Source organism: Neocloeon triangulifer, unplaced genomic scaffold (assembly GCF_031216515.1).
Source record: "Neocloeon triangulifer isolate White Clay Creek 2 clone unplaced genomic scaffold, ASM3121651v1 ptg000001l, whole genome shotgun sequence".
Lineage (NCBI taxonomy): Eukaryota > Metazoa > Arthropoda > Insecta > Ephemeroptera > Baetidae > Neocloeon > Neocloeon triangulifer.
Genome location: NW_026775544.1, coordinates 10,218,139 through 10,240,874, shown reverse-complemented (window position 1 = coordinate 10,240,874; position 22,736 = coordinate 10,218,139). Strand labels below are relative to the sequence as shown.

The following is a 22,736-nucleotide window of genomic DNA, read 5'->3' as shown; positions in this document are numbered from 1 at the left end:
AAACGTAGACATAAGATGGATTCATGTATAAAGTTTCAAAAGTGCTCGTCCCTGATAACAAGTTTCGTCCAATATTTTGCAGAGTTTAATCTCAAAGATTGAAAAGTTTTTCAAACATTGAGCCCATTGAGGAGTAAAATTATATAAAAGTAGAGGGAAAAGTTTTATATCGGTGACAAAGTTTTCCTACGGCTGCAAGATTATAGTTTATTCCGATTATTGGAATTTGAACCAAAGGTAAAACTTATTTGAGAATATTTTGCACGCACTCTGCGCAATAACAACCGTTACAAATGAGCTTCGTGATGGATTAGCCGAACTTTTATTTCGCTCATTTGCCAACTTTTGGAGGCTGCGTCTGAAAGCTTCTGCGCTTAATCGCGGTGGAATTGGCAAAAAGTTTACTCGAACCGTACCCGAGAATTTTTGCCTGCTGCGGATGGATTAATCAAGCCGACTTACTGAGGCAAAACTTTTACACTCCCGTCTTCAAAGAAAACATTTCAGGAACAGATTTGGAAAGGAAATGAACATTTTGTCCCCAATTTGTTCTTTTTATTCAATTGCAAAATGAAAAAAAAATTAAAAAAAATGCCAAATTTCTGTTTATTTTTCTTATTGAACATGAATGGCTGACAAAGTAATGTAAAAGGGTTTAGCAACATCGCTGTTTTTTTGTAAAATTTGAAACTTTGAGTGGAAATTTTTTTGGGTAATAATTTAGTCTGAAAACAATTTCTATAAATTTGAAACATTTATGCCAAGTTTCATCTAAATGAAAATTATAGAAACAGATGCGCTTTTCTTTGTTACTGTTGGCAAAACATTTCCTCTTTTGAGTGGAGCCGCCTATGTTACTTAAAACTTCCCTAGGAAACCTTTTAGACCTTTTAAGCTTTATCCAATAAGGGACATGTCTGAAAAGCGTCCAAATTGAGTGAGCAGCGTTGGTGTTCATTTAGACTTGCAGTGGAAAAAGCGCCTCTCCCAAGATAATTGGGCGGACACTAGATATCTGCTGTTTTGCCTTCACTTAACCCTTAAGACGAGAAGAAAGGGACGATTGCTTGGCACACTACTTCTGCTGCCTTTTCCACTTCAACCTCGCCGCGTGCGCGTCTCTCCAGATTCCTTTCGGCTTTTTCCACTTAAGACCCGAGGCAGCGCGCGAAAAAATAACCCGAATAACATAAAACCCTGTCGACAGCCGTACAAAAGCAGCGCACATGAAAATCAAAGCACGCCGAGCAAATCTGTGCCGGACACGTTTTTCGGTATTACTCATATGGTGGCCAATTGCTGCCAAAGAATTGCAAAATTTGTACTCTGAATAAATTTTTCCCCCAAAATGTTTTTGGGGTTTCAATTCGAGCAATAAAGAAATCACAATCAGCTGCTTTGAAAAAAAAATATAGCTTTTTATTGGACATTAATTTCATATTATCAAAATTTCGTCGCTTTGAGATGAAGAAAAAAAAGCAATAAAATAATAATAAAAGCAAAACTATTTGATGGGATTGTTCTCTCGCAAAATAAATAAATAAATAAGCTAAACATTTTTGCCTTTCTCTAACCATCCGGGTCTACCTAATGTGGTTTGCGTGCTCATTTCTTTGATCTACAATTCAGCAGTATTTTACACATGTCACTTTGTCACGCGAGCAGAGCAAAGTAATTCGCGGCCTCATAAATAATGTTAAGTCGATTCCACGTATCGACGGACAATATTGGCTGGCAAACAGACCTACAATTAAATTAGCCTCGTCGTACGTGTGTGTTCTGCTCCGCACTAAGCTGTTGAGCGAAAGACCGGCAGAGCACGGCGAGTTGCAGAGAGTCAATATTTGATTTCATGTTCCATCATCGTAGTGGGTTATTATTATCCGAGCCCCATAAAATAACAAACAGCACTCTTTATTAATTACATACGCGACACCAAGCGCGCACACACCATTAATAATTCGTGCCCCCTTTTTTCACCAATTTAATTACAGACCGTTGGAAATTGCGCGGCAAAAACATTGATTACAATTTAAGGTCCATACCAAAAATGAATTTTAAATTCTGAATGTAGACTAAAAAGCCTCTATTTTTTTTTCTTTTTTTTATACTTGGAAATGTCCCAGTTAAAATAATATGTATATGAGATGAGAGCTATGATTATGAGCAAAATAGTCTGAGTCATTTGAGAAAGGCTTTATTTTATTAGTTTCTTTATAAATGAGAGACATTTCTGATCTCATTTTCGTTCTAAAATTTATAACTTTTAAAACAAACTTAATTAATTTCTCGTATCTTTAAAACTTTCAATATGCTTCGAGACAAACTGCTAAAATATTTAAAATAAGAACTTCTGCAAAATCAATAGATTCAATTCAAATTTAATATTAATGCTAATAACATCATTCTCACTTGTTTTGATTGGCATTTCTTGTATTTAATTTGGACTAGTTTAAGATTTAGAATCCAATAAAACCCCCTTTTTTGCAATTATTTTAAGACACATTATTTACATTCCCAGTTCTGGGATGAAAAAAAAATGAAAATGCAGGTCTTTATTCAATAATCTGTTCTTCTGCAGCACAAAATTTAATCGGGAATTTTTATAAAAAAAAGAGTCTAAATTTTTATATCCTCTCTTTGATGAATAATAAAACTCGTTTTCATATCTGGTGGAAGGAATCACTTTTTCCATAAATCATTTTCTCTCTCTCTTTTCATATCGCGCACGACCTTTTTTCAATCAGACCCAGCAGAGATTAAAAAAAGCAGTGGCAGTATGGAGAGCCGGAATTGTTTGTATTCCGCTCTCTTTTGCAACTTCATTTCACGTGACACCGATTTTTTTGCATGCAGGAAATTAAATTTTCCGACAAATTCCTGCTCATCAAAACGAGGGGAGAATAAACGCGTGCGTCGTTACCTTTTTTATTATTGACTCCGTCCAATTGATTCCTGCCACAGAGAAATTTCGCGCCATCATACTTGCAAATATACGACCCGATGCGAATGAGAGCAATTTACAAGATCGCGCGTGCTCTTGACAAATTACGAGGGAAGTTGCTCTTTTGAGAAGAGAAAGAGCGTGCCTTTGACGTGCCGTTGTCTTGATTGCGCGCTGACGAAACTTTGCCCAAAGTTGACTTTCTTTTTCCTCCTTGTCGAAACTTTTCTGCTAATTAATTAAGAGAAGATTCGCTGAGCGAGTCGAGATTGTCGTTCCAACACAGTATGTCTCCATCAAAGAGGTGCAAAAAATCAAAATAGTAAAATATTAAAAGTCGTTTAAGATTGAAAACGACAAGTGCTAAAAAATAACGTGGGGAAAAAAGAATAGATCAAAAGTGAAAATTAATGAAAACCCAAAAGTTTAAAACACACATTTTTACCGATTTTCCGAGTTGTATGTAGATCATCTCTGAATTAATTTTTGGAACTATTATTAGCAAACGTGTTTGCTCAAATTTATTCTTATTTATTGTTATTATTTTTTTTTTTTAATTTTTACGCATAAAGAATAGTGACATAACCATTAAATGGCCCAGAAATCACCAATAAAATTTAGTTAGAGATATTTAATTTTGATTTTCATTATGCTAGTTTGGATACTTTCGCCAGTTGCTTTTTCTATTCATATTAAAAACAATCAGACACAAAACGATGCTCCACATACCATGAGTAAATTTGAACTCAGGAATACAGTTATATATTAGTATTATCATTATATGTACATATTTATTTATTGTAAGTAACAGTCACAATAATTTTATGTGCATTACAAAAAAATAAAATATCGTGTTATAAAATATTATTAAATAATATAAATTAATAGAAAAGAATAATAATTTTATTTACTAAAAATATATATAGTTTTTAAAATGAAGATTTGAACATAAAATTAATTTATAAAAATATAACACATTTTAAATTAATTAAAAAGTCAAACTAAATCTAGGATATAAACTATTAACAAAACTAATGCAGTCTTCCTATGTACAAACACCTTATAAAAGTGGAAGACAGAGAAGCGAATGAAGCGATTACATACTTATTGTGTTGCTCCTGAATTGTTTTAACATGCCCCACACTACTGAGGAGTCTGTTGACTATGCGTGTATCCAAATTTTTGCCACTAAAAGTAATATGACCTTGATCATAACAGAGTATTTTAATAAGAAAGCTCCGACTTTTGGTGAAAAACTCACAACTTCACTTTTTTTATTAATGTTCGCAGTCTCAAAAAATTTGATGTTGATAATTTTAAAGATTTTACTATAATATAATTAATAAAAAGTTCTATATTTTAAGAAATTCTAGTGCGGGAACTGACTGAGGAAAAAATCAAGATTTAATGTAAAAATTACAAATAACATGAAATTGTTGAAAACTCGTAGGTAAAAAATGTATCAATAAGTTTTATTTTCATTCCTACTGTGTAAATCAGAACAAAGATTCAAATAATCATTTGATTTATTAAATTCTGCTAATAAATTTGCTCAGGTGTAGATATGAGGTTTAACGATTAAATTCAAATTCGGTGCTACAAAACTTTTGTGCGAACGCACAAATTAATATTTATGGCGAAAGTTAGAGGTGGAGCTGGAATATGTATTACCATCGGAGGCTGCAGGCACGTCGCTATTAAATTTGTAGAATTCGGCTCTCGAGTTCGTCTCGTCGATACGTTAACGGCCATCTGTGGTATGAAGCCTCTTCGGAATTTCATTAATCGCCAGCCACCGTCGCACAACACGTACAGCATCTCGAGAGCTGGCTGTGCACTGCAGAGAAAATTATATATTTCGCACACAGTCGTAGATTCCTATTGCTGGCTAAATCTGCCGGGATAGTAATCGTTTTTAAATGGTGAATTTCGGATAAATTTTTAATTCAGAGCCCTTCAATCTTCAATGCAGTTTTTTTAAGTATTTCCAAATATTTCCAATAAATAAAAATTATCCTACTTTAGCTTTTTAAATCAAATAATTATTACACAATGATGTGTTGTTGTAAATTATATCTTTCAAGACAAATGCTCATTGTTCTGATCAAAGAATCGATTTAGTCTCACCTATTTTTAGAGTGTGTTGCAATTTGTAAAAATGAATTGTCATAAAGAATTTCAACATCGAAACGATTTTATAAAATTATTTTCACGGAATATTCAGATTTATATAAAGCAGGGAGATACGAAAGAAACATAAGAACGGAGCGCCGCCGTCAATCAGAATTTCCGCCCCAAAAGTTTTGCAACTTTTGTGCCTCGGTGGAATTCCCGTCTCACTTTTCCAAAAACACTGCATTCAGTCAGCGCTATAGTTTCAGTCCGAAAGTGAAAACAACGGTTCTCTCAACGATAAATCTGGTCCACGCTGCAATTCTAGCGCAGTAAAATTTTCAGCTTTTGACGAGCGAGAGTCCATTTGAGAAGTTTCTTTCTATCCCTGGCCACTTTGTGTCATCGCGGCCATTAACTAAGTGTCCAGACGTAAAATTGAGGCAACGATAACTTTGCTCTCTGATCTCGCGCAAAACAAAGGGAAGCTGTAAAAAATAAAACGTGGCAATTCATCATCCCTCGGAAACAACGGCCAGCGAAAGCAGCTTTCCGAGTCGTTTGATCTCGCGTTTATTTACTTTTGAGATGCAGTTTTTCCCCGTCTTGCGTGCGGTGGCAGATTATACGTGAGTTCGTCGAAAAACACTCCAACATCAACCTTTCCTCGTCCTGCAAAACGTCAATAAAAAAGCCCCTTTTCTCAACCTTTTCATGAATGACTACATCCACAGTGTTTTTGACGCTTGTCAAAAGTTATGGAAGAAGAGAAAACTGTACGCCACTGACCATTCTTTTGAACGTTTCCTCAAAGCACAAAGCGCAAATCTAATCTGAACTAAAAATCTCATCCATACTTTGTCGATCAACCTAGCATGGGACCATCAACAATATTATTCTTTATCTGAAAAAGATTAAAATGTGATGATCTTTATTTTCATATTTATGCAGTACAGTTAACAAATATATATAATTAATTATAATTCACTTTATTAATTTTTTTTGAATGATAAAAGCTATCATATCGCGCAAAATTAGTGATATTTTCTTTCTTCATTTCAAATCAAAAAATCATTATTTTTTTTTTAGTACCTTGACAATAGATATTGATTTCAATGAAATTTTTGCCTTACAAGTATTTTTTACATCTCACTTTTTTCGTTTGAGTTCCGTAAAAATATTTTCCAGATTATAAATTTAACAATTTCCCGTTCATTTTGAAGAATTGCCATCGTTCATTATTATTTGAGCAATAAACGACTAAAATTGGCTGAAGATTGGCGGCGTTCCCTTGTTAGTGGATTTGAGGTGCTGAGAGCGAAATTGGCTTTCTCGTCTCAGCATCATCAAAGGGGAAATTTTGATCGAATGCACACGCAGCGGGGTGTGCCTATTATTTTGCGAACCTGCCTGTCGCAAGGCGGCGTGTGGGAGTATCTGGGGCTTCTTTTTGCATTAATCATTGTACGCACTTGCGAGGCCTCAGGTCTAAATCTGAATCGCTCGCCAATTCTGATATTTGTTGCGAATCGGCCCGGGGACCACTTTTTGCCTTTCGCCGCTCGACGACCGATTTGGATCATAAATTGCACGCTTTGAGAGCTTCTCGTAGCAAAATGGTCTGATTGATCCGCCCATGTCTTGTGCCGTGCGTAATGAGCAGCCAAATTTATTGCTCTCGATTGAGTGCCTGCGTTTTACGGCCTCGCACTTTCTCGTATATCTCGCGCACCTCTCTGTGCTCAAACTTGAGCTGAAAGTTCGTCTTAAATCCTGAGTACAAAAGAGAGATGAAAGACTCAAATTAAATTGTGCTGAATAAATAACAGCTATTCAAATCGTAATGTGGCCTCTAAATTGATATTTTAAATTATTAAAAGACAGAAAGTTTGCATTTTAAAACATTATTTATAGTGTTTTAAAAATGACGAATAATTTAGAATTGTTAATTTAAATTGAAAGTACAAAACTACAATTTAAAATTTATTTTAACTTTAAATTTCCAGGATATTATTTTGTATTTTGAATCAAGTGTTTGTAAATAAATATAGAATATATTTCATTTTAAACATTTGACTTATATTTTAATTTTATAGAAAGTTCAAAATTATTGCACATTTTGTCCAATGCATCTCTAGACCAGTTTTCCTTTTGCGTCCAAAGCGCCGAGTCTGAATTGAATCCAAGAAATCAGCGAGCATCACGCTTGAGAGAGCAGACCAAATCTCAAACCCGGGCAAACACACGCATCCCCCGGAAACCGCTTCCAGCTGCGTGGTTTCCCTTTGGGCGCCGAGTCCGTGGGCGTCTCTTTGGAGCAAAATTGCATCTTCTTGAGCGTGACACTTGATTTAATCTCTCGACACACACCCGCACAAAGAGAGGCGCCTCATTAGACGCGTCTTTGTCAGTCGCAGATGGCGAGACCTTTTAAAATCGTCTGCGCGTCACACCTTTTAGCCAGCAGTGCGAAACTAATTTGGTACACAAGTTCAATCTCTCTCAGCGAACAATGCGAAGAGAGATTTAATTAATCGGAAACAAGAATCTGCTCGAGTCCTCTGCAGAATTACAAGGAATTGTTTTGAGCCCGTCCCAATACACTTGATTTACTCGCTCCACTCCTTAATTAACTCGAAATGAAAATAGATAGAAGATAGAAGTAGCTCAGGCATCATCTCTGGATGTACGAATATCTCCACGACTGAATATGACTGCTTGTCCCTTTACCCTTATCATCCCCCCTCACACGGCACAACCCATGTGAATATTTCTTTCTACGTGAGTTGAAAGCACAATTTTTTATTGAAAAAAAGTCCTGCCAAACGCACGAATTTGCATTCTGAGAAAAATATATCTCGCACATTTCCACTACATATACAAATTCAAGGAAGCTGTTTCAAAATTTCAATAATTATGGACTCCAATTATAGACGATTTTGTATTTACGCTTTCCAAGTGGTGGAAATTGAATAATATATTGGAGAGGCTCAGTTTCAATAATTTGAGCCTCTCGTCGTCGCAGCACTGACAAATTTTGATTTGCAACGCAAACGCAAGTATAACGAGGTGACTCTGACTCTACATTTTCAGCGGAAACAATTTCAGCGAGGAAATCTCTCCCGAGAGGATTTGTTTGTTTGAAATGCATGAGTATATTATCCGAATGTGACTTTCCCATGCAGCAGCCAACAAATGAATACTCTGGAAAGCAAATATAGTGATGGCGCTTCTTGCCTTCATAATGGCACTGGTGATATTCAAATTAGATGGAGATTGACGGCGCGCATTTCTCCCACTTCCTCAAGAATAATATATATGCTCTACATTGGCAAAATTTCAGCCAATTTACAGCAAGAATTATTTTTCTACATTATTTAATATTTGTAATCATCTAAGAGAGATTCTTCTGTAAAAAATTATTAATTTTTTAAAAAAAAAAAAATTTAAATTTCAAAGGAAAGTGCAGTTTTTCCGATTTATCAGCAAAATAAACTAGAATTTTAAACAATTAAAAAATAAAAATATGAAAAATGCATGCTTATTATTTTTTTATTTATGTCTTAACAAAATTCATTCTAATGTGAGAAACAAAATTTTTTTATCGATAAGTTCCACCTGCTTTTATTTATATTGCATTTTTTCTTCTTATTCTTAGGTTGCGGAATTCAATAGCCCCCTCGTCAAAGAAAATATTCAATAAATTTGAGGACGTACACGGGTCGATTCATAACAAGATTGGCTCCTCTATAAATCTGTGAAGCAATAAAACACCGGGCCGGCGGCAAAGATTGCGGAGAATCAAAGCGAGAGACTGTATATTGGCTTCCATCATAGGCTCTTATGCGCACACAGAGGTTGCAATCTCTTGAAAAAGCCAAGTGGAATAAAAGCTTATGACGACAAAACTCACCCTTTTCCGGCACAATAATTTGCAATCCATTAGGAAAATATACCCCCATTCATTCTACTTCGGGTGGGTGCAAATATTGTGAACTAAATTATTCAATTCTTCCAGCGCTTATCATTAGTGCGAGTATGTGGAAGATTGTCAAGAAAATAATAATATTAGTGATATTTTCAACAATAAAAAAATACTTCAAAATAATTATGCACTTTTAATAATTTTTAAGATATTGAAATGAGATTGATTCCTTTTTTTAAAAAAAGACCAAAAATAATGCTGTTTTTTGTTTTTAAATTTAACGATTTTAAATAAAATGCCTAAAAACCAAACATAAATATAAATGCTTGGTTAAATATGAATTAAATAATAAACTAAATTAATCTGCATGAAATATTTGTTAGTAGAGAGTACTTCCTTTCTACTTTTGTTGGTAAAGCAGCTGATTTTTAAAGCAGCATTCAACGTTTAAACTTACAAAAAAAAAAACTATTTTCGCCAGAAAGCTTTTATTCGATTAATTTTATTTTAGTTACTTTAAATTTAATTTATCAACTCTTAATTTTAAGCGGCCACCAAAAACATGCAATGCTGCATATATGATAAAATACATGCAGATCATAAATTTTAAGCTTATTTTATTTTCATCTTGCAAAAAACGTTTTTAAACACCGCAAACTTTCAGAGCCCAAATCTACAATATCCCGACCTACTCTTTCCCTTATTCTTCTTAAAGAAAAATTATGTTCCGAAACGTATTCCCGACCTGTCGGTATAGAAGAATGAAAGGTATAACGAGAGAGGACCCAATTCAATTTAATATGGATGGGCCTCCCTTTACGTCTTACGTCATTTTAATGAAACAGATAAAACATTTATGGCTGCGGCTTTACGGCGAGTTTATAATGAAAGAGGCTGAGGGGTGCGATCGAGCTCCTTCCGAGATGCACTTTTACGTCGCGTGTATCGCTTTTCTTTTTTCCGATTCCAATTTTTCCGAGGGTGATTTTACTGCCGACAGTAAAATGTATTTTTCCATGGCTTATATAAATATAAAAAGGAGCGTTTTCTTTTTCCTCCGAGTTGAGCCGAGGTATTTTCCAACTCAAATCACCCGAACTTGAAGCTTAAACTCTCATCGGGACACGCTCGAAATCTCCGTGGCACCTTCGGAAAATGCGGCCACGAGAGCGGAGAGTTCCGCATGACCCGTCGAAATCTGCCCCTGCGCCGATAATCCTACCCACGCAAGGAGCTTGCGACCCTTCCTTCCGCCGGCGTTTTGTGCACAATTACGAGCCCACCAAGCATATATGGATAAACTTGCATCTCTCGTCAACCGAGCTTTGAATTTACGGTCACGGCGCAATCAACGAAGCCTCTAAAGAAGAAACGCAGTCGTCCAACTTAGTTGCAAATTTACGTCACTGTGGAAGAGGAAAATATGTGCATTAACTTATTTTATTGATTTGCTCAAGATTTTAGCAAGCGATCTATACAATTTCTGATGATTAAATAATAAAATGAGACTAAAAACTAATTTTTTTTAGTTAAATTTTTTGTTTTTCTTACTTTCTTTTTACCAGAACAATTCAATCTCAGCATAGTATCATTATGCTGTGATTCACAAAACAAGCAACAAAAAAACCTCGACTTTGGATGATATATATATATTTTCTAATTTATTGTTAGATAATTTCTAATTTAAAATGAGAAAAACCTCAGACATATTCAAACGCGCGCTCCCAGAGGCATCTCATAAAAGCCAAGTTCTGGCCTGTGGCTACAAGATATAAAAGCTCATTCTGCGCGAGTGTTACGAGGGTGTATATTGCATCGAGAGTGTGTGTGTGGCGAAGGTGGCGGAGCAAAAACATATAATATGCTGGTGGAGGCTTCGCTCGCAAGGCTCCCCAAGGCGCCGCTTCACCCACAATGAACTCGGCCCCACACATCATCCCTCGAACCAAAATCAATGAGGGATGGGCCCTGCCACGTTGCAATAAAATATTTCCCTCACTGGACGCTGGTTATCAAATTCCCATCAGCTGCGTGTTCCCACCGGCCACATTAAAAGCACAATTAAATCGCATTTACGCTAAATAAAAAAGAAAAAAAAAGAAATAGATGAAAACAAAAATGAAAAATGAATACGTTTGGAATTTGAATAAACTATATTCTTGAATGCAACCAGCTCTACAAAGATATGTGATATTTTATTTCAAATTTTTTTTATCTGGATCCTTTATTTATTCTAAATGCCAGGCATGTTTTCATTCAGGATAGCTTCATTATTTTATTGACAAATAAATTCAGTTTGATTCAGTAGGGACTATTAAGATTTTCACATTTGTCATAATTCAATAACAAATTACGTTCTATTTTTTTTTTAATTTAAAAATGTTGACCTCATCACATGAAATTTTTAATTTAAATAAAATCAGTTTTCTGTGCTCAACGAGTTGCATACCTTTTACGCAACTCGCTGCTCTTCAACTTTGGAAAGTTTGACTGCGAAAAACGATTTTACTCGCACAATCAGCGTAGAAATTTGCATGGAAACGGGAAACCAAATCATTACTCACGCTAAGGACGAGGAAAGTTGCCACCGAGAAGTTCTAATTCTGCGTGATTGATGCCGGACGATTTTTCTCTCGGAGTAAAATAAAAAAAGGAAAAAGCCAAAGGACGCCCGCGGTTGTTACTGCCATGTCAGAGTGCGGAACTAGAAAAAGTCGGGCGCGCGTGTGTTGCAGAGAAAAGAGCAATTTGTCGCGAGACAGGCAGTAAAAAGGGAGTGTTTCCGCTCAATCAGATTTTTCGGCCTTGATTTCGACGAGAAGTCGCGCAGCAGTTCGTCCGATGGCGACTGTTCGCCAAGCATTGACATTGACTGCGAAAACCTCTGGTCATTACGGTCATTTTGCAACACAAATTACAATAGAACATTGTTTTTTATAAGATTTATTACATATTTTTGCAACAACTAATTAACATAATGTTTAACAATGATATTTCTAATTTTATTAACATCCAGAATCCAGAAATATATAAACCAAACAAAAAATTTTTTTATTGCAATCATAAACTTACGTTTAAAATTTTCAAACACTGGAAGTTTCAATTTTAAGGAATAATTTTATTGTATAAACGTTTTTTAATATAGCAATTTGGCTGAAGTTGAAGATTTGATCAACAGTTGACTGGGATCTTTTGACAAATTTTGGCTCCCCTCAAAGACCTGAACGTTAAACAATCTCAAAACTTGCAAGTTTCCACGCACAGCTTTGAAGATCTTCTCTTCTCTGACCACGACGGAACAAACAAAACTTCGCGTTCCTCGAGTTGGCATCAAAATTAATTGGAGGCGGACATTGTGTCAATACATGGAAGGCCCCAAGCGCCAAGGTAACGACCGCCTGATGAATGGGAATTAATTTTCCAGGCCATTGCCGCGGCGCGACTCCTTTGAAAGAAGAACGAGTTGATAAGGAGCTGAGCAAGCAGTTAGTCTCGCGCGCACGCTGCCGTTCTGTCGAGATGAACTTGTTCAAGTGAGAGAGAAGCGAAGCGAGTTCTCCGCGATGCTGGGCAAATGTGTGGATTCAAAGGAGAAGAGCAGAGAGATGAGATGGCAAATTGCTCTCTTCTTGTATGGCCGAGCCAAAGTAAATTTTCCTCTTTGATACTAACTCGCAACAACTCCCGCGTGTGTATTTTTTTATTTGCTAAAAAGAAAGTGAAAATATTGAAATTGGTGGAAGGAAACGTTCTTGTCAGGGAAATAAATATTTTCGCAGAGTTATCGATGCGATGTCAGTTCTTGTATACAAAAGCTTTATTTGCCTTGAAATTTAATAGTTTCGACAAATATCAATTACACTTTGTCAGCAGAGGGAAACCTTCAAAGCGTTTAAGTTTGATTGAGATCAACAAGGAAACTCAAGAAACCTCTAAAATTAAATTTCTACACATTTGAGGATTCTTTCAGCGTTAATTTAAAACTTCAAAACTCTATAGAATTAAAAATTTTCCAGCATGGTAATATTTTTATGTACGTACGCTATGGTGACTGAATATAAAACTTTCTATTATATATAAAATTATATTAAATTTAATAAATTTGTAGCTAATTACGTGTTGGTATTTGATTAGAAATATTATATTTACAACAAATTCAGATTAATATAAAGAACCCTTTAACGAGTTTTTCATTTAAGTAGAAACAGAAAATAAGATTTAATTTTATTTTTTAAATGCGATTCCAATCCACTTGATAATAAATTAATAAGCTGCATTTAAATTTACTTCAAATTTTGAGCCTTTCAATTTATACCACATCATAAATTTCATAATTTTTCAGACTTATGCATTTCTGGCCAAATTGAGAATTTATTTTCTAATTTTCTATCTGACAATGAATGCTAAATTTCCATTCTTAATTAAAAAAAAAAATTATATGATTGTGAAATTGAGATTTACTTCCACTGAAAATGATTTCCACAAAAAGTCATTTATTATATATTTTGTATAATTTACTGCAAAGAAACTAATTCTCAATAGTCAATAAGCTGTTTTTCTGAACTTTAAAAATCAACACCCTTCTGTTTATTATTGCAAATAGCGGCAAATAATAATAAATATCTACATTTGCCCCACAAAATGATCCACTTTTTATTCTTAATTGGGACTGTATTGTAAAAAACACTTTCGCCCAGTCGCACAGGTTTGTAAGAAAAAAGGACAAGTGCAATTGTCAGTGTGGTCTGGAAGTTTCTTTGGAAGGGCAAAACATTTGTTGAAACCTTTCAGTGCCGGGCCAAAGTAATCAATCCCGAGTCTCGAACTCGCCCAAAAGATACACCTCAGAGGGTGCACACACACTTTCTCTCTTGTGGGTCTGCTCTATTTCCAGCAGCTCCAAACACACAGGCCGCCGCATGAGATCTTGAACTTGGTGTAAACAATATTAATGCGCGCCGTGCGTCAGCAGAGCAGCTCGGCGGTCCTTTTCATACTGAACAGCTTCACCTCTGCTTTTTCCCAGTCATAAAGTTTGATGAATGATCGCGAAATTGCATTCGATGGCGGTGATGATTTTGTGATTATTTACACGCGAGGCTACTGTGTTTACGAGCGGCAATAAAACTGTCTGTCATTTTTTTATACATCAAAATGTGCCACCAAAATGAGCGAGATCAGCGACAAAAATGAGGGGCCGGCTGTGTCAAAATAAACCTTTGAACGTTTGGGCTTTTCTCAGTTTCAGTAAAATTATTTCAACAGTTTATGTTCATTAAGCAAGGCCAAAGTTTTGATACAATATACTAAAAAACTTTGTATAATTAACATAAAATGCTTAAAGTAATAAAACCTCTGAATTTTAAATAATTTAATTTATATCTGTGTGCGGAATAAGGAAGCATGCAGTACACTTAATTAAGTACTCTTTAATATTTAAACCTCCTTTACTCTTTGTTAATTTATGTTTTACAAACTGTTGGAGACGTCGATTTCCAGTTGGTGGCGTTTGAAGCTTGGTTTTGCAGGTTAGGTTCTAGGATCTAGGTTGCTTTCAAAAGCCATGCACCCAATTCAGTTTAGGAACACAATGAAGAGACGTTTCTGATTTCAATGCGAATAAGCAGTCATCATATTTTTAATTAATTTTCTGATCATGGAAAAAGTATGAATCTGCATCGAAGACAATTCCAAATTTAATTTATTACTTATAAGTGATAAAGAGATACACATCAATATATATTGTCTAAACTTTTACGACTATATCACTATAATTATTTGAAAATAATGGTAAAATTTTTTATTTTTTATTCTAAAATAAAAATGGAAAAATTTTATTATTTTATAAATAAAATTAAAAAATAATTATTATAAGTTTAAAAAAAGAAACAATTATTTTTCATAAAAAATTTTGAGAACTAAAAATAAATTTAATTATTGAAAATAAAATTATAATTAAATAATTATATGTCTTGTTTGTTATATTTTGTATTTGTTGTGATTATTTACAGACGATAAACTAATATTTTTTTTTTTTAATAGCAGATTATGAGGATTTCCAATTAAAATGACATTTTAGGAAGAATAAAAGGGAACGGAAAATGGCGCAGTGCACAGAGAGGCCGTTCGGTTTTAATCACCAATGCCACTCAATTAAACCAGCCGCAAGAGCAATTTTCCCATTCGCATTTCCTGGCAATTACGACGCCTAGTGAAATATTAATCCAGCCGCGGGTGGTTTTATGACGCTACACATCTAATACGGCGGCCACAACAATAAAGTCGGCCAACGGCGACCGATACATCATTTTTATTCCCTTTGGCTTTGGGCCGCATTCGGACCTATTCAATATTTATTTAAATGCCGCGTGTGTGCGAAAGGTCGCCGCCGGTTTTGCGGTGTTGCCCTGCATTAATGAGGACGAGTGACAACTTTGTCGATCCAAATAAATGTCGCTTTTTGTTTGCCAAAGTGCGGTGCGTCACAAACGGACTGCAAAGCCGACCACCCCTTTGGCACCTTTTTGACGTATCTGCCAAAGAGCGCGTTTTACGCTCTGTACACAACTGCGTCCATCAATACAATCGTCAACCATGCTGTTCGTTTTGTGCTCACCATAATATCCCCCAATTTCTTTGATTTTAATAAATAAAGGGTAACGATCAATTGGGATAGAATGGAATTTGATGGGAAATAAATTTTCTCTTAATCATTCACCATAAGTGTAAAAATTGATAATTGCAAACATTTATATATTTTGTTCCTGACAATCTTTGCTATAAATATTTCATTGAGGAGATCTTTGAATGGGAAAAATATGTTGACCCACTTAAATCATTCATACAGATTGTTTGTAAATAATGAAAAAAAAAGTAACAAAATATATACAAAAAAAAAGAAGTTTGCTGAAACAAGGAATGCAATTTGATATGTTATTAAAAATTAGTTATAATTTGGCATGTTTTTATTAAAGTTTCAACATTAATATTTATATCCCAAAAATTACTGAACAATTTCCGAATTAATAATTTCCACATAACATTCACGCAGTACTAGAACAAAAATTGTTATATTTTCCATATTTTATATTTGAATTATTTGAAACGTGCATTTTACTCTTCAGAAACCAAAACGATTTTGCCAAATCCTCTATTTCCTTTTGGAAAATAACACAAATTACGAGGGAAAATCAATATAGCTGCGGAATTGTTTGAAGTGCGACTTTGCTGCAGCCCCGCGGGAGAACAAGAGAAAAGTGCGTTTCTGGCGCCTCGTCAGCGTTTTGGCACTTTTGTTTGTCAAAGTCGGTGTGCGTCTCGTAAATCAAGCTATTGGTCCCCTTGGCGATAATTTGTATTCCCCTTTGTCTCCGCCGGTAACAAAAGAAAAGAGCAACAGAGTGGCTTTTTCTTTTCTTTGAGAGACCAAAATTCTGCTAGCTGAAGAAACTTTTCCAGATTTTTGGCGCGAATCGATACGGAGGCATTTCTGCGGTGGAAATGATAAATTTTTGGGCGGATATAAATAAATTGCACAAGAGGTTGCTTTGTTGCGTGCGTTTGTGCTGTAAATAATGGCGTCATCAAACGCGAGGCCGCTGATAACAAAGTGGCTCGTTAGGCCATTCATTACTGCGGAGAGAGTGCTGGTCCATTCGAGGAGGCCGTCGCACTCCCACAGTGGGAATGGGCATCTGTAAATTACAACCCCGCGGCGCACACACAATTAAACAACATCAAATGACGTCCAAAACAACAAAACTTGTGTCACTCTTGTTGTTATTTCACTTAACTGAAAAGGAAAGTGAAAATGTCTAAAAATTCAAAATAATGCATTTGAAATGAACATTTACAATGAAATTTAATCTCGAATAGAACCTTAAGTTCAAAACTAATTTCTAGAAAGGATTTAATTTCAAAATGGATAGAACCTTCTCGAAACAGCAAAAGTTTTAAATCTTTGGAGAATTTTAAAAGTTCCGAATATTTCATGATATTAAAATAATTGTTTGCAATAGAATTCAGTTAATAAATTTTAAATATGAAAAAAGGAACCTACTGAAAAAGATCTTGGCAAAAGAAAAAAAAATTATTTATATTCTGGTAAAAATCATAAAACATTGTTTAAAAAATGCTTTACATTTGAATTATTTTAATGAATGAAAATTACATGCTGCCTCCTCTTTTGTTTTACTACTTAGCTTTTCTTCCAGACTGGATGCTGGTCATGATGGCACCGATCTTGGCCATCACCACATCATCCATGACCTGCTTGTAAGTCTTCAGGGCCTGCAGCTCCTTGCGCAGCCTCTGGACCTTCTCCTCATTTTCCTCCAGAAGCTTGATTGCTTCTGCCACGCCCATGGTCAACTTTTCCACTTTGCCCATCTTCTGATTGGTGGTCGTCTTGGCCAACTTTGCATTCCACCAGACATCCTTCACCTTTTCCCATTTTTTCACTTCCTCTTCCTCCTCACAAACTCTGGCCCTGGCTGGCCTCCTGGCCACCCTACAGTCATTCGCAAGCACGAGGCTCTTTCTGTCATGGGCATACCATGTTATCTGCTCTAACTCTTTGGGACTGCCCCTGAGAGCCCTCTTCATTTTATCCTTGATAAGCAGCTCTTTGTAGACAGAGTCCTTGGCTTCGTCATCCGCCATCTTCAGCTGCTGCTTCAGGTCTAGGACAGTGCGCTTGTCCAGGCTGGTAGTCAACTCTGCATGCGCTATCAGCTATAAAAAATTCATAAAATTCAGCAAAAACATTTCAAGAGTAAATCCAATCCTCCGAGTGTTTTGAGCACGCTGCCTTATTGTTAAAAAAGGTAAATTATGATCTATGTTATCATATATTTATCAATATTTATGTGAATAGATAAGGAAAATATTTAATCTACTAGTTAATTTTCATGACTTGATGAACTTAAACGCAACTCATCTAAATTTTCCTGAAAATAATACTTAAATGAGAGGTTTATGGGTCAATTTTTAAAGGTCAAAAGTTAACTATATACTCCATTATTTGGTGACCATAAAAATGATGCTTTGGAGAAAAGTAATATTCCTACATAAATATATATGCCCTGTCTTTTCCAACAATATTAATAAAATAATTATTTAGCTCTAGTGATCACTCGCATGAGGGTCCAATAATTATACATCTTGGATTTTAATTGACTTCTTAACGCATTTCTTGAGGAACACACTTTCAATCAAGCAATTTTTTTCTCTCAATTCCAACAAACCTACTAAAAAAATTCAGCCAAATCACTTAAAAATTTATTTATTTCACTAGGGGGGCAACGCTTGTGAGATTTTACAGGAAAAACGACAATTGCGAACCAACCTGTACAATTTCAGAATGCTTTTCAGTGAATGCCCTTTGGCAGGCAACCTTCAGGTCTTGCTTGAACTGGCACTGGCTATCCAAATCCTGCAGTCGCCTCTTCAAGTTTTCAACCTGGTCCTTCAAGTGCTGTTTTTCAACCAGGGTCTGCTTCTGCAACTGCTCTGTCGTTTTCAGCTGCACGTGCGACGCGTCCAGGTTGTTTTTCAGCGTCCTGTTCTCGCCTTCCAGGTTCCCGATGGCCTCCCTGAGTTTGTCAACTTCAGCGTGCGACGCGTCCAGGTCGTTTTTCAGCGTCCTGTTCTCGTCTTCTAGGTTCCCGATGGCCTCCCTGAGCTCGTCAACTTCAGGGTTGCCGAAAATCGACAAAAACGCCGACCGCAGATAGTCGGAGAGCATGTTTCGCATTCGGAATTCCCACAACCAGCGCCACCAATGATTTCAACAACCAAAATGCCGACCAAATGAGTTGATATAATCGTGCTGTGCCGTCACGAGCGAGCGAACAGCGTTCCTGAACTTGTATGTATAATGTATTATTATTTAAAAGTACATAAAATCACATTATTGTGGTACGTAATGTTTTGTATCTATATGTAATGTCGATGCAGCTCAAGAAGAAAAAGCTAGTAGGGAACTGCTGGGCATTGGGAGAGTGGTGGGGAGTTGGGAGATCTAATATGATGTTAGCAGATTCAGCGGATAAATATAATAAATAATTATATCAATAAATATAATATAATATAAAATTATAATACATATAATCAGAAAAAAATATAAATTATATAAAAAATATAAATTGCACATAACAACAATTAAATTGATTATTTATGTAATTAAATTTTTGTATGAACGAGAAAAATAATTTTAATTAATTTTATTTTGATAAATTTTTTAATATTTATCTTAGAATAAGCAATCAATTCCAATCTATAATCATAGCAAATATATGCCACCAATCCCAGTACACTTTAGTAAAACATACAAAGAGTTGTAGGGTTATGTCATTTGTTTAATGAAGACCAATACAAAAATTACTTTTCAAATCAGAGATTAAATATTTAATTTTTTTATTTGTAAAAAGATATTATATACAGTTTAAAACGATTTCCAAAAAACATGTTGACTTCTCTTACTTAATTATTTCTGATTATTTTTATTTCTTTCAGATTTATTTTTTATGTTTTGTAGCTAGATAACAGAAAATCACGGAAAATTATTATATTAACATAAACATCTTATCATGAAATGCAAAAATACGACATGAAATACTGGTATTGTATTTCCACTCGTTGGACTTTAGACGTAAAGTTAAAATGTTTAATGCGGTTTTATGTTTAAGATTCATTGTTCAAATTGGTCACATCAGCAATATTGAAGATTATATAATCATCAAAATCATATATATGATGAATTATAAATTTAATAAAAATTATTTTCATATAATTATTATTCACCTTTGTTTAGTTAAGATTATTTCAGATTGTTTTGTTCCTAATTCTAGGTGCCACTTTTAGACTTGAGAGAGCTCTGCAAGGATTCCACCTCCTTGCGCAGCCTCTGGACTTCCTGACACTTTTCCATCAAACGCCTTTTCAGGTCTTTCAAATCCTTGTCCATGGTGCTCTTTTTCTGCGAGATGATCTCCTTGGTCCGCTTCACTTCTCGCCAGTTTTTCGTCGCCTCCTTCCAGTACTTTGTGGCCTCCTCCCTGAGAGACTTGGCCGCCTTCCTGTCCTCCTCATTCTGCTTCAGTTTGGTCTGCAGAAGGGCAATCTCGTTGCGAGCTGTTTGCTGGGCCTCCTTGAAACTGACCCTGAGGGCTTTCAGTTCCTTCTCCACTTGCTCTTTGGCCAGCAGCTCTTCGCAAATGGAGGCCCTGGCTTCGGACTCCACCACCTCCAGCTGATGCTTCAGGCTGCTCGTTTCCTTCTTGCTCAGGGTGGCCGCTTCCCTCGCCTCTTCAATCAACTGAAAATAATTTCAATTTTAGCAAGAACACCAAAAACATAAGAATATAAGTTCAATAATTCTAGTCACTTTTATTGCTGATGAAATTTTGGGAATTTTATGTATAAAAAAAATATTCTTAAACTGACAATTTAATAATATATGTTTCAAACCAACCTTATTTATCTTGGCCTGATTTTTGTTGAAGGCCTCTTCGAAGGTGCCCTTCTGCACTTTAAGGTCTTCGAACTTGATCCTTAAATCTTGCAGCTGCTCTTGCAACAGTTTGATTTTGTCCTTCAGCTCCTTGTTCTCGACCAGGGTCGCTTCTTTTTGATTGAAGAGTTTTGCATTCTTCGAGTAAACCTGTTCTGTCAATTTCCGATTCTCGGCCAGGGTCTCTTGGTAGTGGCAGAGCTGCTCATTCAGGTCTTCAACCTTGTCCTTCAACTGAAGATTTTCAACCACGGTCTGCTGGTAGAGCCGATCTGTCGTTTTCAGACGCGCGTTCATCGCGTCCAGGGCTTTCTTCTGCTTCCTGATCTCGGATTCCGACCTCGTCTTGTCGATTTTCAGGCTGTCAACGTCCTTCCTCAGCTCCTCCGCTTCTGGGTTGCCGAAAATCGACATAAACGCTGACCGCAGATAGTCAACCATTGTTTTTTCTCGTGCGGTGTCTGCAAAAGGAAAAGTGATGGAGTTGATGGACGACCGAACACGTCCGCTCAAGTCAACAATTTCGATTCGAGTCAAATGCGAATTGCGAAGTGAGATTAGTGAGAGGAATGCGTCGTATCCCCACCAGCGTCTTTACCTAATTACATACAGTATACATTTTATATTTTGTGTTATATACGCAAACATGTGTGTGTATATAAGCACTCCGCGCACCTAGTGTAATAAGAGAAGAGAGAGAAAAACATTTTACAAAGAGTGGGGATTTTGCTTGTGGAATGGAATTTGTGAAACTAGAGGGGAGGGGGGTGCAGATGCAGATGGAATGAGACAGCAGTCAGCATTTGATAAAAATCCATAAAATCATTTGAAATGTGTGGTTGATATTTAAAATAATTTTTAAGTATAATATTAAATAAATATTTTTCATAATTTTCTTGTTATAATTATAGTGGCACGTGGCACGCAATCTGATATTTGTTTGTGGTTTGCCTTAGTCTCATTTTTCACTAACATATAATTATGATAATTATCCTCTTGCAATCTGCGCTGATATTATAAACAAAATAAAATACATTTAAACTCCTGGTACTTGGCTTTCATTATCACACATTATAATTATAATTTCCAGGGATAAATGATTAATCATGTAAAAATAGTGTTTCATTGGAAAATATTAAGTACATAAAACAAAACGCCATTTGATTAAATATATTGAGTGGAAAAATGAAAAGTTTTATGCAATATTATTATCTTTAAGCAGAAATATTTCCAAATTATTTGTGTTTTTCCAGACCTTCAAATGAATGCAATAAAAATATAAACTATATCTTCTTTATTTCGGTCATACTCTTATTTTTTATATTTTTGCTGCACTCGTCCTCCTACGTACTTTGGAGTGCAATCGATTTTAGGGATTTCCGGATTCGGATAATGGTACAGAGCCAAAATATTCTCTCATTCTAACCTAATTCAAGGCATAATACAACCTAATTTTTCTGGAACAAGTAAATTTACTTGGTAAGGAGATTAAGATGTATTATTCTCGAAGAATAAGAAGAAGTGCATCTCGCGATCTCCCCGCAGGAGTTTGCGAATTGAATAATTTATCATTTTTCTTTAGAGATATCGTGGGGGTGCGCCCTCGTAGCAAGCTGGCCCACTTTCCATCGAGCGGAGGCTGGAACAGCGCCAACTGCACATCTTTTCGTTTTCTCCTTTTTCCCAATCCCATGGCGGCGCGCACGCTTGATAAGTTGATGGGGTGCTTCTTGTTATTTGTGAAACTCCATGTAAACACACAAGCCAACCCTTTCTTTCTTTCGTTCGTTCGTTCGGCCCGAGTTTAAATTCACTGTGTGCGCCATAACGGGCCTGAAATTGCTGCAAACACGCTCGTAAATGTCATTCTTCTGCTGCTCCGGCGCAATTTATTTTGCCCGTCTCGCGAGCGCGTATTTAAGAAAAGCGGACGAGATGATGAGCATAATCTCATTCCGGAGTAAACAAAGACCTGACTTTGCGTTATACTTTCCTCCTCTCATCCGTTTCATTTCCTCCGCCTTCAAGTTTTTTGATCATAAAATTCGAAATTCAAAGACTTTGTGACCTGAAGCGCAGTTGAAAGTTTATTGTTACTCCTAAAACTTTCCATGCTCCCACTCCGTACAAGCTCAAATTTTCCTGCAAAGGGTGCATAGTTGGAATGCTGCGGCATGCCACCTTCTCATTTTCTCCTTTGTGCATCAAATTAGCTGCTTTTGGTGCGGATGATGAATTTTCCT

The 22,736-nt window shown here is 35.8% G+C and overlaps 2 protein-coding genes across 2 annotated transcripts; both read right to left on the bottom strand.

Annotated features, from left to right (window-relative positions):
* Nucleotides 1–17,164: 17,164 nt before the first annotated feature.
* Nucleotides 17,165–18,739, bottom strand: LOC132197889 (ninein-like protein). The gene is made up of 2 exons (XM_059621487.1): nucleotides 18,328–18,739; nucleotides 17,165–17,714 (listed from the first exon to the last, which is right to left on the bottom strand). Exons 1-2 carry the CDS (start codon nucleotides 18,733–18,735, stop codon nucleotides 17,175–17,177), a joined length of 948 nt encoding a protein of 315 aa, XP_059477470.1. The 5' UTR covers nucleotides 18,736–18,739; the 3' UTR covers nucleotides 17,165–17,174.
* A 724-nt stretch (nucleotides 18,740–19,463) lies between these two features.
* Nucleotides 19,464–21,001, bottom strand: LOC132196513 (uncharacterized). The gene is made up of 2 exons (XM_059619229.1): nucleotides 20,455–21,001; nucleotides 19,464–20,298 (listed from the first exon to the last, which is right to left on the bottom strand). Exons 1-2 carry the CDS (start codon nucleotides 20,932–20,934, stop codon nucleotides 19,828–19,830), a joined length of 951 nt encoding a protein of 316 aa, XP_059475212.1. The 5' UTR covers nucleotides 20,935–21,001; the 3' UTR covers nucleotides 19,464–19,827.
* Nucleotides 21,002–22,736: the final 1,735 nt, after the last annotated feature.